A 13,475-nucleotide genomic window follows, 5' to 3' on the forward strand; every position below is an offset into this window, starting at 1 on the left:
TTAGCCTGAACATCTGACGTCACACTTCGAGGCTCTTGAAACAACACCAGAGACCTGCCTCTAGACCGGCGGGTATATTCACCTTTGACCTCACCCTCATGTCATATAGAGATACGCAGTCAAATTCTATTGCGGACGTGACAGCAGTGACTGTTTGGGCATCTATATGTCACTGCACGTTTATCAAATGATATCATTGTGTCCAATGGAATCACTGGATCTAGCGGCAGGGACCTGTCTTTATCCTTGTGGATAAAGACAGGGGCCCAGTCTACGCCACATGAGCTGGGCGTCGTATCAATACCTCTCATTACTATCCCCTGTACTGAAAATCAATGCTGATTGCCTTATCAAAAGTTACTGCTTCGCGCACATGGATGTGAAAATCATGCAAACGCATGTAAAACATTCAAGTGCTTGTAGAGCACAGGTATCAGCCACTAGGAGCCTGGCTGGTAGAACAAAATGCAATATCATTCCAAATTTTCACGAAGCAATAATGGTTAAGTGCCTTGCTTATGCCGTGACCGGGATTCAAATCCACACTCTGCTGCTGACAACACCACCAGTTTGGGTCCAGTGAACTAGACCGCTCGGCCACACCAGATATATATAGGATTTTAGGCATTGCATGGTGAGGTATCAAGGTATATTTGGTTTGCGGTAACACCATGTGTCATCAGTCTCCTGACGATGACTAGAGCAAGCTAGTCGAAACAGTGAGACCAATTCAGAACTGACTCCGCAGCAGTACAGTTAATTACGATCCTATAAGCTAAAGTAGTAGTCCCAGTCTATTTTCTATATCATTCGCCCTGGTATTAGTTAAAAAGCAGGACAGTTCTTTTCAGAACTGAGTAGTCTCCCGAACCTCCGATTATCTACTCCGCGGCAGTAGAATAAAGCAAGACAGTTCTCTTAGAATAAAACTCTACCTGGCAAGTAGATACACATGGTGTTACCGCAAAAATATACACCAGATATATTCCTACAGAATACAGTTGGGTGGTAAGGGATTGGTACTAAGTAGTACTTAGTGGTAAGACCATGAAATTATTCAAAGTTTTATTGCCCTTTCTTTGTAACTTATTTGTATTTTCTTGTGGCCTGCAGATGTTTCTAAGAATTACAACTTCAAAGTGTCACTTGAACACCAACTGCCGACTGCTTCCCAGAAGTTGCGAACAACAGACGAGTGTGTGGTGTCGTCTCTTATATCTCTAGTTACATGTACAGGCAAAGTAAGTATGTTCCCTGAACTTTCTTTCTTTTAAAAAATTTTTTTGAGCAATGTTTTGTTTTCAGTATGTCTTTCTTAAGACTAATCACCAAGAGAGGGGCTCTTATTATTATTATTATTATTATTATTATTATTTATTCAGCCAGTGTCAAAAACAGATACATACAAGTAGAACAAAGGATAATAAGACTTCAAAAAAGGAAACTTAAATACAGGGTAACTAAAGGAGGGGGGTTAGACAAAAGGGTACAGGACAGGTACGGGATGTGGAGGAAGGAAGAGGAAGGGACAACAATCCATTCTAAGACAGTCAGGATAACCAAAACCGTACTACTACACAATGACTCAAAAGCCTGCTTATCCAAAAAAGCCTGCTTAACCAATGTAATGTCAACATTTTATGAATAGGAGAAGCATGGGAGTGACACAGTCACCGACAGCAAATACCTTGTGTTTTGCGTGTTTTTGTTTTTGTATTTAGATTTAGCCCAACTGTATTTTGTTTTCCATTACACAATGCCAAACAATTGGTGTGCTGTATAAACCAAACTGTTCTGGAACCGGACGTACTGGACACGAATTCCCCAAGAATGACAAGCAGTGTGCATGAGTTTTTTGGGGTGTTTTTTCAGGGTAATTAGCGAAAATTCCAAACTGCTGACCTACCAAATGAAATAATTTCCCCAACTCAGTGAAGACATGCCGGATTGTTGACAACTTCAAGACCAAAGTGAAATCACACCTTATGACACGCAAACAACTTACCAACCAAACGAAGCAATAGGTATAAATGCAAAAAATAATTAAAGGAACACGTTGCCTTGAATTGGACGAGTTGGTCTATAAAAAGTGTTTGTAACCGTTTAGTATCAAATGCATCATGGTTAGAAAGATGTTGTAAAAGTAGAATACAATGATCCACACAAATTTGCCTCAAAATTGCATTGCTTTCTCCTTTTACTTTGCGAACGAACACGGTCGGCCATTTATGGGCGTCAAAAATTTGACGCCCATAAATGGCCGACCGTTTTAGTCGACGAGGTAAAAGGAAAACCGTGCAATTTTGAGACTTGTTTGTGTGGATGATTGTATTCTACTTTTAAAACATCTTTCTAACCATGATGCATTTTATAACAAACGGTGAAAAAAGCTTTTCAAAGACCAACTCGATCGATCCAAGGCAACGTGTCCCTTTAATGGCCTGATGTTTCGACCCTAGAAGAGTCTTTCTTGAAGGCTAAATGACAACATAGCAAACCTGAACAGGTAACTAAATATAAAAGCAGTGAAGTTGAAATACATGAATAAAGAGAGAGTCAGAAAGCACACAGAAAAAAGCACGAGAGTTATTATTATATCATGCTTAATGTTGGTCTATATTTTCGTTTTTTTTCAGATTGCCAATTTCACCAAGAGCAACCTGGAGTTTCTTTCTGCACCAGCGGGCTTTCGGACGAGAGGTCATACTCTCATCGGGACCAGTCAGTTTGAGGGCGCTGTCACATCGCCAGCAGTGTCCGTCTTCAGACTGAAGGCTGTTAAGTACATTGCTTCCCTGTCAAAGGTAAGAATGCAGTACAAATCAATCCATGAGTGTGAAATACGCTCAGATGTGCGTCTCAAGCAAACTTGATTATTATTATTATTTTTATTGGTTTATTCAAATCTGCTTATGGCAGCCTAAGAGGCTGAATTACAGTACAGATATACAAGCAGTAAAAAATGTACACCAATAAAAAACACACAAAAGGTAAATGAAAGGGAGTTTAAAAAGGCTTAAGAATAGAGCATAAACACATACAACTGTCTAGCAATTTTACACATTCAAAGTGCTAGTCAAGTAAGGAATGGGACTATATTTGTAGCAGTTTGTTCTAGACCTGATAGTAGACAAAGAGTCGGAATTCTTAAGTTTATTGTTCCTTGCAGGAGGCAGCCACTCTCTATGCTTGGTTAAAGACAGGAGCAAATTAACCAAAGTTCAAAGAAAGCTGTTCTGGTCTCTCCATGAAAGATCGGAAGACTAAGAACTTTACAGATATCTGAGTGCGATTTGAATTTACAAAAATCACAAGTAAAAATAATAAAGAATGCTTTATGCTGCATTTACTCATGCTTAGAGGAGGTCCATGAGTGCCAACTCCGCAAAACTGCAATTTCGGTACTACTTTTAGCTGCTTGCTAAGGTCTTTTAAAGGTTCAACAAATTTATCTTTTTAAAAACCCAATAATTTATTTGGGTACATAGATTACTTGAATTTCTTCTTCTATTTCTCACTTAGTCTTGCCCTGACTCTGTGCCTTACGAGCGAGCGGTCCGTAACCAGCGCATCCTTCTGAGTTCTACGGAGAGCCAAGAGGGGTTAGCCCAGCAGCTTGCATCGACCAGCGAGAAGATCAGTCAACTAGAGCAGGATAGAGAACATTGGAAGCTGGAGTCCCAACTGGTACAGATCAAACTCGCTAAGGAGGTTCAGGTAGGTTCAAGGAACATGTTGCCTTGGATCGGACGAGTTGGTCTATAAAAAGCGTTTGAAACCGTTTGTTATAAAATGCATATGGTTGGAAAGATGTTTTAGTAGTAGAATACAATGATCCACACAAATTTGCCTCGAAATTGCTTGGTTTTCCTTTTTACTTTGCGAACTAACATGGTCGGCCAATTATAAATGGCCGACCGTGTTAGTCGACGAGGTAAAAATTTCGAGGCATGTTTGTGTGGATCATTGTATTCTACTTTTACAACATCTTTCTACCCATATGCGTTTTATAACAAACGGTTGCAAATGCTTTTCAAACACCAACTCGACTGATCCAAGGCAATGTGTTCCTTATAAGAGCAGGTATAGGATGCTCTGAAAGATTTAGTTTTAACAATTTTTCCAATAGATTGAGTCCCCTAGAAATAGTAAAAACAAATATCATGAGTCCCTTAAAGCCATTGGACACTTTCGGTAAACAGTATTGTCAAAAGGCCCACACTTCGTGTATCACAATTTATATATAAAATAACAAACCTGTGAAAATTTAGGCTCAATCGGTCATCGAAGTCGGGAGAAAAAAACTGGAAAACCCACCCATGTTTCCTCACGTTTTGCCGTGTCATGACATGTGTTTAAAATAAATCCGTTATTCTTGATATGGAGAATTGATAATTGTTTTCGTGTTTTCTCAAAAAAGTAAAGCATTTCATGGAATAATATTTCAAGAGAAGTCTTTCACCATTACCTTCTGTAAACCCTGTAAGTTATTTGTAAATCTGTGAATTTTTTATTTTTTATCTGTTCCGAAAGTGTCCAATGGCTTTAACTCAAGCTACATGTAAAACAAGGTAATACTCCCGGCCCAAAATCTGAAAACCCAAGGTCAAACAAACAGCACCATTTGCTATCAATACTTCTGTAAATGTGATTCTTTAATAGGGTGATCCAACAGAAACATAAGTTGTGAAGAATTTACAACAGATTAGTGATTTGGGGGTTTAATGTTCTGTGAGTAGGCAAGGCGATTCCGCATTCTGCGATCACACGATCGTTGCGACACAATTTACGGATTTGGCAGTTCCTTGGTTTGTGTACAAACCCCTCTTTAATAATCTTTGAAGTTCCTCAAATCTTGCCATATTGCCAATTTATTTGAGCTGCTTTGGAAAAAAGTTTTAATTGACAATTTCTGGTGAAGACAATCAGAGAATACTGATCGAAATGTTGTTCTTTATGATAAAATGATGTATTTTAGGTTAAAGTGCATGTATTTGGTTGCCATGTTTGGAGCTCAAAGTAGGGAAAATTAATGAACAAAACTTATTGCTCTCCCAACAGAAATGTGTGGTAATTGAAGAGGAGCTACGGAGGCTACACTCTGGAGGAAAAGGGGTAAGCCCTGTTGACCAGGGCTCCATGGTGGCTCAAGCCATGGCTAAAGCCAGTGAAGTGGACACTATACCTGGACATGGAGGAGGGACAAGGAAGTCACAGCCGCAGATTGACACGTCTATGGTGAGTTTGTGAAAAGCTCTCATCAGCTTTCATTTCGTTTTATTTTATTCGCCAGCAATCATAAAGTAATGACATATAAAAATTTATAAACTGCAACTCAAAGGATCTACAAGAAAAAAACCAATATAATGGTTTTAGGAAGAGTACAAAAATGTCAAAACACCTTGTAAAGTACTGAGGAACCCGACTTGGCAGACAGATACATTTATGAAACAACCTCAAGTAGGGGTGGTACACTAAAACAATTAGAAGCAATATAAATGTTTCATTGGTTAAAACATTCAATATGCCTCAACAACAAAAGTTCCTAGTGCATTCTGCTCTACCAACCTGGGCCCAATTTCATTGCGCTGCTTAGCGGCCGATTTTGTGCTTACTTTGCAAGTTCTATTTCGTAGCGCTGCTAACCGTAAGCACACAAAAAAGGCATGCTAACCTTCCGGTGCTTACCGCACGAAAATAAATGATGTCACAATGCAAATCCGCGGTAAACACGCAAAATGGCCGCCCAATTTTTCTGCTAACCTGTGAAATACGCTAAGGCTTAAGCAAATTTTTTCTGCTAAAGTAAGCGCGCAAATTTGCTTACCGTTAAGCAGCACTATGAAATTGGGCCCAGTCTCCTAGTAGATGGCACTGCCTACATCCTTACAGACTATGAAGGGGGTAACCCTGTTTCAGCCCTAGGAGTTGGTGGCAGTTAATTTGGGTTGAACGCCCAGTGTGAAGTGGGCGTCTGTGGCCTTGTGTTGTTGGGCTATCTCTCATTAAATATGAATCTGATAACATGGTGCGAGCATGACTGCTGCGTGTATACATCGTTCAAAATCTCCAACACTAGTTTGGATTCACCTTGCGAACTGTCCCAAAAATATTACAAACATGACAACCAATGCAATATTTGCTAACACATAGGATTCGAACTGCCTCTAGCCACCAGGCTAGCTTGGTGGTCTAGTGGTAAGACATCTGCTCTAGCAATGCAAAGTTCGTGGGTTCGAATCCTACCCGTGTGTATTGCCGATGGATTTTTGTCACAGAACTCGGGAAAGTACAGAGTATACTGTGCTTAATATTACCCATCGATGTGTATGGGTAAAATCAAAATTACAATCCAATATTTTATCTTTAAACAAACAGCTCGGCCAGCTGGAGGGAATTACAATGGACTTTGGTGAAAGCGATGAGAAATCTCGGGAGAACTTGATCAAATCTCACTACACCACGCGTTTGGCCCAGCTGACTGCACAGCGACAGGTCGTGGACGGCAAGGTCGTCAACTTCAGCTCGGAGGTAAGTGGCCCTCTGGTGTTTACTTTAGTCAGTGGTCTAACAAAATCGTCTTTAAAGCTCAGTTCATACTTCATGCAAGAGTGAGTTCAAAGCGAATTTTGATGTCACATGGCTGTTTTCGTAGCGAATGTTCCGCAGGAGTTCAGCACATTTCAACTATCTTTGCAAATTTGTGACGTCGAAATTGGTATCGCATTCGCATTCGCAGGAAGAATGAACCAGGCTTTAGACTGGTCCCCTGTCTTTATCCACCAGGTCAAGACATACACTGGTGTTGTATGCCCAATGATTTCATTGGATAAATGTGCAGTGATGTATGCTTTTTGTATCTGTGTTATGATTGGTCCGAGATGAAATAGTTTGTCAGCTTAGACTTTCGATCGCCTACATGAAGCGTGTGCATAATGCTTGTAACTCATGAAGTATTATTTTATTCACTCTGTAATATGTGTACATGTACGCGTGAGTTAACTGCGAATCTCCGCGTATATGAATGTGAGGTCAAAGGTACATCTGGCAGCATCCGATCAGGCTGGTATCTGGCGTTATTCATGAACTTGAAGTGTGACGTCAGATGTTCAGGCAAAAATCTTCTTTAAATTTTTTTTAATGACCATAACTACAAATCACCCATGCACAGTCTGTTGTGTGCACAAATGTGGCTTAAGCCAGAGTGGTGTCAGGGAGTCTCTCAAATGCCTAGGTTTTTAAATCAATTACATTTGTCAATGTGTTGCCCATTGTTTACATATATTGGGTGTTTTGTTACTTGTTGCATTATTGTCATAGATCGTTTTTTGTCAGCGTATAAAAAAGTATCGGCCAAATTGTCATACAGGTAGCAATAAAAGTTACCAGGGAAAGTTTCAGCTGAATAGAGTGTCTTCTTGTTGAGAAAACAAATACTGTCACAGTGTTTAAAATTAATTGTAAAGCCGTCGCCAAAGGGGAAAAGAAAGAGGCCATATTGTAACGTCTTTAGGACAATCCGGGTCAAGAAAAAAGGGGGTAAAAAAATAATAATGGTATAGTATTTTTTTTATAACGCGCCTTTTGCCAAAGGATACAAAGCGCCAGGTATTATTACTGCAAGGAGTGGGGCGAATTTTGAGATATAAGACCTAATCCTTAAGCACCATGTAATGGTTTACAAGGTGCTGTGGCGCAATATGCTGCCAATCCAGCCAGGAACACTGGGGCGAACCCCTTCTGTTTTCGATAAGTGCACTGGGTTCTTTTACATGTGTTTACACAAAATTGAGACACAAAGTTTTTTCAACGATCTCAAGCATTTACATTGCAGTTTTTCCAAGTCCCTTCCCCCGCTCCTCCTTAAATCTACATACATGTAATACATGTAGATTTAAGGACAAGTATTTAGCAGCTCCCCTGGGCCTTCGTACCTCCACATCAGCCAGAATGTAATATCTTGAGGTTTAATATTTATAGACATTGTTTGGTCTAGATGCGCAGTTCCTGGGTATCCATCTCCAATGGAGCAATTGTTCTCAAGTTGGTAAACAGTCAATCTCTCCTGTACAAACACTTGTCTTGGCTCTGGTGTACATTGTAACCCATATATTTATTTTTCATTATACCTGTAGTTTGAGTGGCTTGGAGTAAATATTGTCCCTCTACAAGGAAGATATTAAGGTTGTGTGTGCTTAGTGCCATGTCTATCAAGATCCCACAGGGCAATTGCCCCCATTACTTCTTTGAAGTACCAGGCCTGTGCCCGATTTTAGTAGAGCTGCCGTTCCTATCAAATCCCCACAGTAGAACAATACACAGATAGGCAATGATCAAAGTACCAGGTCTGGGCCTGATTTCATAGAGCTACCACTCCTATTAAAGCCAGCAGTAGAACAATCAACAGATAGGAGTTAACGTTTCTAAATCTAAACACCTGTTCATTTATAAGAATACTTATTGGGGCATTCATAATTGTCAGTGTTTAACAATTGCGAAACTGTGGGTTGGTGGGGTCAAAAGAAATAACTGAAAATCATTTTTTAGATGTGGATGGAAAACTCCCCCAAAACCAGCACCATTGGGCAAGGATAAATATATAGATTTATTATATATTAACAAATAAAAAAAGAAGACAAAATAGCTAGCTGGCCAAGATCTTCATTTCATTCCTGATTAAACTACAAAGTAAATAACTGAAAGTCGATGTTCGGTTTTTAGATGTGGGAGGAAAACTCAACAAGCACCATTGGGCAAGGATATATTTTATTTTAACAAATGAAAAAGAAAACAAAACACCCAGCTGGCCAAGATCATTATTTCATTCCTGATAAACTGCAGAGTAAAGGTTGTTTGTTTTTAAGTCAGGAAATGCTGTTGAAAACTGAACTCAACTTTTTTTTTTTTTATTTGATGAAATTTTCACTACTTAATTTTGTATTTGTGTTTATTGCAAACTAGAGGATAGAAATTAAGTCACTCATCCAAAACTTATTGACCTGCCTTGGCTATTAATATCAACTTATAGCACTCTAGTTTCTAATTGTTCAATTTGTCCGTCTGTGATGAAAACAATCGCGAGCTTCCTCATGTTTTATTCACGTCACTCGTCAACACTTTCCCTATCGAATCAGAGCGGAATGGCTGCCCCTGCGGCGCACCGAGACACCCCTGAACAAAAATAGTTGTGTCCGTACTTCCCTTCCCCCTTCTGTAATAGACCATTCCAAAAAGACTCATTTCTAAAGTCGGAGGCAGTGACTGAAACCAAAAGCTAGACGTGTAACTCCTGTAAAAATAAAAACCTGAAGGAAGTGACTGGCTGGGACTAGATGTAGTCACATGTAACAAAAGTCAGCCTCCAACGTTGACACTTAAAGGGTTTGGGTACTTTTTGTATGACACAAAACACAAACCTCCACACATTTACACTAAACTTACATGGTTTAAAGATAATGATGGTAGGAAGCAAAATATTACTTGCTGCTGTGCCTTAGTTTTTGAGAAACGAGTAAAAAGATTTGACAATTTGTTTTTATGACGTCTCATGAGACGAAAATTACTTAAGCATGTCCAACGGATTTATGCGACTCTCCTGAAAACATTGCTCTGCGATTTTCTCTTTTTTCTCTCAAAAACTTGACGCCTTAAGAAGCTGAAACTTAATAGATGGAAATTTACATCAGGGATAAAGAAAAAAATTTCTCCTGTGGGATGCAAACCCACGACCTTTGCAATTCTAGAGCAATGTCATACCAACTAGACCATTGGGATTTCCCGGTAGCTAGAGGCAGTTTGAATCCTATATTTGAAGGTGAAACTTCTGCAGGTAAATTGTATTACGTACTTCATTCACAGTGAGTAGGGATTCATATCATGGCCCAAAACCTGATCTACAAAAGGTATTAAAGCCCTTTAAACGGAAGGTATATCTTTGATAATTACTCAAAAAAATAATGACCATAAAAACTCATGCCTTCTTGGTAAAAAGCACTGCAGCTGTTGATATAGCATTTTGCGACACCATTCCCTTTAAAGGAATGTGGTGTGAAATGTGTCAAGATGAAGACAAAAAGCATGAAAAAACTTTGACTTTTTACAAAAGGTATCAAAACCCTTTAACGCCCCCGGCTTCAGCGGGCCCTCCCCTCCCTCCGCCCACTCCATGTAGGGATAAGATTAGCACGTATATCACTACGAATTAGACCAGTGATTGTGTAACAGGTGTGTTCGTATTTCCTGAAGGAAATGATCAACATGGATTGGGGGTGACTCAGACTCAAGACGTTCCCCTATTAGAAATACAGAGCACCTGGTTCGGACAGGGTGACCCTGTAACCTACTTGTGGAGAAACTCTACCCAGGCTAGTGATTTTTGTGTTCGCACTGCTAGACTAAATAGAAGCGGGGGAGCTAAGCCTCCTGCTCTTAGTTGTCTGTGTTGGGGTAGACTTGATTGCGGTTGTGTCTGGTGGTTTTAGTTATTGGAGACATTCATGACCGACTTTCTCATCCATTTCTCATCGGCTGTGAGATGGCAAGCCTGACGGGGCGCTCTTTTTTAAGGGCAAGGCGGAATTCCCTAAGTAGATGGAACTTCTATGAACCTACATGTAAACTGTAGGACAGTTTGAAAGGGCAGCGAGGCAATGACCAGGGGCAATTGTTAAGCAGAAAATACTGCTTACATGTACAAATGTAGGTTAGCAATTTTTTTGGCTGAGCAAAATTGAGCGAGGCACCGGATTGCAACAATGTAAACTTAATGGAATTTGTGTTAAAAACTGGTTACTGTTTTTGTGTTCGTACCCTTGCCAGACTAAATAGAAGCAGGGGGCTATCCGCTGAGCCTCCTGCTCACAGTCGCTGTACTGCTGCAGACTTGATTGCGGTTGTGTCTGGTGGTTCTGAGTCTGGTTATAGGAGACGTTCATGACCGACATTTTCGTCTATTCTCATCGGCTGTGAGATGGCAGGCCTGACGGGGCGCTCTTTTTTAAGGCCAACCGGAATTTCCTTATGGAGCCTCTATGAACAGAATGTACATGTAAACTGTTGGACAGTTTGAAAGGGCAGCAAGGCAATGACCAGGGGCAATTGTTAGGCAGAAAATACTGCTTACATGTACAAATGTAGGTTAGCAATTTTTTTGGCTGAGCAAAATTGAGCGAGGCACCGGATTGCAACAATGTAAACTTAATGGAATTTGTGTTAAAAACTGGTTACTGTTTTTGTGTTCGTACCCTTGCCAGACTAAATAGAAGCAGGGGGCTATCCGCTGAGCCTCCTGCTCACAGTCGCTGTACTGCTGCAGACTTGATTGCGGTTGTGTCTGGTGGTTCTGAGTCTGGTTATAGGAGACGTTCATGACCGACATTTTCGTCTATTCTCATCGGCTGTGAGATGGCAGGCCTGACGGGGCGCTCTTTTTAAGGCCAACTGGAATTTCCTTATGGAGCCTCTATGAACAGAATGTACATGTAAACTGTTGGACAGTTTGAAAGGGCAGCAAGGCAATGACCAGGGGCAGTTGCCCCCATACTGCTTAGTACTGCTTAGCGAGGCTCCACGTTGCAACAGTGTAAACTTGATGGAGTTTTTGCTTAAAAAAACTGTTTCTGTTTATTCTTCGTACTGCCAGACTAAGGCAGGGGGACTAAGCCTCTCTGCTCACAGTTGTTTGTGTTCCTGCAGACTTGATTGTGGGTGTTTCTGGTGGTTAAGATGTTGGTTTTTGGGTGTAATGTTGTGCATTTCCATTTAAATTATTCAGATTTCGGAGAAGACAAGAAGACTGTAGCATCCCATTAGATTTGTCCCACGGGCAAACAAACATTCCACCATATTCTTCCAGAGATTAATGCCAACAGATACATGTACTCCAGTCATTTGTTGTCATAATTCTTGCTGCTGTGGTTTTCTCTTAATTATTAAAAAAAATATATATATATATATATACTTGTTTGTATATCCGTCGAAATGTCCGTGTATCAGCACCCATAATTCTGGGTGCCATAATTCTGGCTGCAGGCAAAATATGCGCTTATCAGCACGCAATTCACGCGTATCGGCTTGATACACTAGCTTGTGCATGTGGAAAAACTTTGCCTCTGAATCAATCAAATTTGTGTCATATCGTCATCTTTGAATGCCTCAGGTGAAATGTCGTACATTTCCATTTAAATTACTGAGATTTTGGACCTTAGCATTCCACTAGATTTGCCCTACAAGCAAAAATGCCCCCAGATTTTTCCAGATATTAGAACCAGTGAGTAGATACTCTAGTCTTTTGTTGTCTTATATCTTGCTGCTGGTGGCTTAAAACAATATTTGCTGGTGTGTCTGCAAAAATGTGTGCGTATCTGCACTCAGTTATTGAGATGTTTTAGAGGACCTGAGTATTCCATTAGATTTGCCCCACGGGCAAAACAAAACAATTCCACTAGATTTTTCCAGAGATTAAAGCCACAAGATACTCCAGTCTGTTGTTGTCATATTTCCCGCTGCGGGTGGTTTAAAACAATATTTGTTGGTGTGTCCGCCAAAATGTGTGCGTATCTGCACTCAATTATTGAGATTTTTTTTAGCATTCTATTAGATTTGCCTCATACAAACAAAACAAAAAAGCCCCTTAATTTTTTTTTAGAGATTAACGCTGGTAGATTCTCCAGTCTTTTGTTGTCGTATCTCACTGCCGACACCCCCCCCCCTCTTATCGGATAAAACCGCAGAATGGGATGGGACAGCCGGATGGTACACTGTCTCATTAGGACCATTGTGCAATGTTGCATAACACTCGCTTATACATTAAAAAAAAAACTCTCCGAATAACGCTCATTAATTACAAGATCAGGAGGGATGGAATACATGAGTACCCCCCTCCTGCCGACGACGGGGAAAGGTTCAGTACACCAGAGGTTACTAACCCCCCTATGGGCATCACAACGGATCCAGTGATCAGAAAAAAGAAAGGGTTTATTCTTAGAGCTACTCAGTTCAGTAACCGAGAGGTGAGATAAGGTCATTATCCTCTCGCCATGAATGTGATTTCTTAATTTTTTTTTCTTCTCTCTTGCCGATTCCCACAGTCAGATTTTTACAAAAATATACAAAAAAAAAAAACTTGCATGATGACGGCGTACTCCCACACAAAGTTCAACCCCCTCCCCAGGGTTCATCAGCTCAATTTCACAAAAGTCGCAGCGGCGGAGTTTGTTTAGCTCAGACAGAATCTTTCGCTAATAGCTGAAGTGTATTGTCTGTTTGAAAGTCGTGTAATTTTTTTTAAAGATATTGTTGCGAGTTGATCGACTGTTTTTTTTTGTTCTGTCTAGTGCATGCATCATCTATTGCATGCAAGGTTGCAAGTCAATATTTTGTCTGCCTAATGGCTGCATAATATTGGGTTTTGTTAACCGATTTGTAAAATTGAGACGCAGTTCGAAATGCTTCTTTCAAAAACAAAAGCAAAAAAG

General features: G+C 40.2%; 1 protein-coding gene across 1 annotated transcript in view; it reads left to right on the plus strand.

Annotated features, from left to right (window-relative positions):
- Positions 1-13,475, plus strand: part of LOC139943571 (protein phosphatase 1 regulatory subunit 21-like) — a 94,201-nt gene that overhangs the window by 15,982 nt on the left and 64,744 nt on the right. Inside the window, exons 12-16 of the mRNA XM_071940339.1 lie at positions 1,114-1,241; positions 2,637-2,804; positions 3,523-3,717; positions 5,062-5,238; positions 6,379-6,531. Of these exons, the coding sequence (XP_071796440.1) occupies positions 1,114-1,241; positions 2,637-2,804; positions 3,523-3,717; positions 5,062-5,238; positions 6,379-6,531 (821 nt within the window). The remainder of the gene's footprint in view (positions 1-1,113; positions 1,242-2,636; positions 2,805-3,522; positions 3,718-5,061; positions 5,239-6,378; positions 6,532-13,475) is intronic.

The sequence above is a fragment of the Asterias amurensis genome, chromosome 1 (genome assembly GCF_032118995.1).
Source record: "Asterias amurensis chromosome 1, ASM3211899v1".
NCBI classification, from domain to species: Eukaryota; Metazoa; Echinodermata; class Asteroidea; order Forcipulatida; family Asteriidae; genus Asterias; species Asterias amurensis.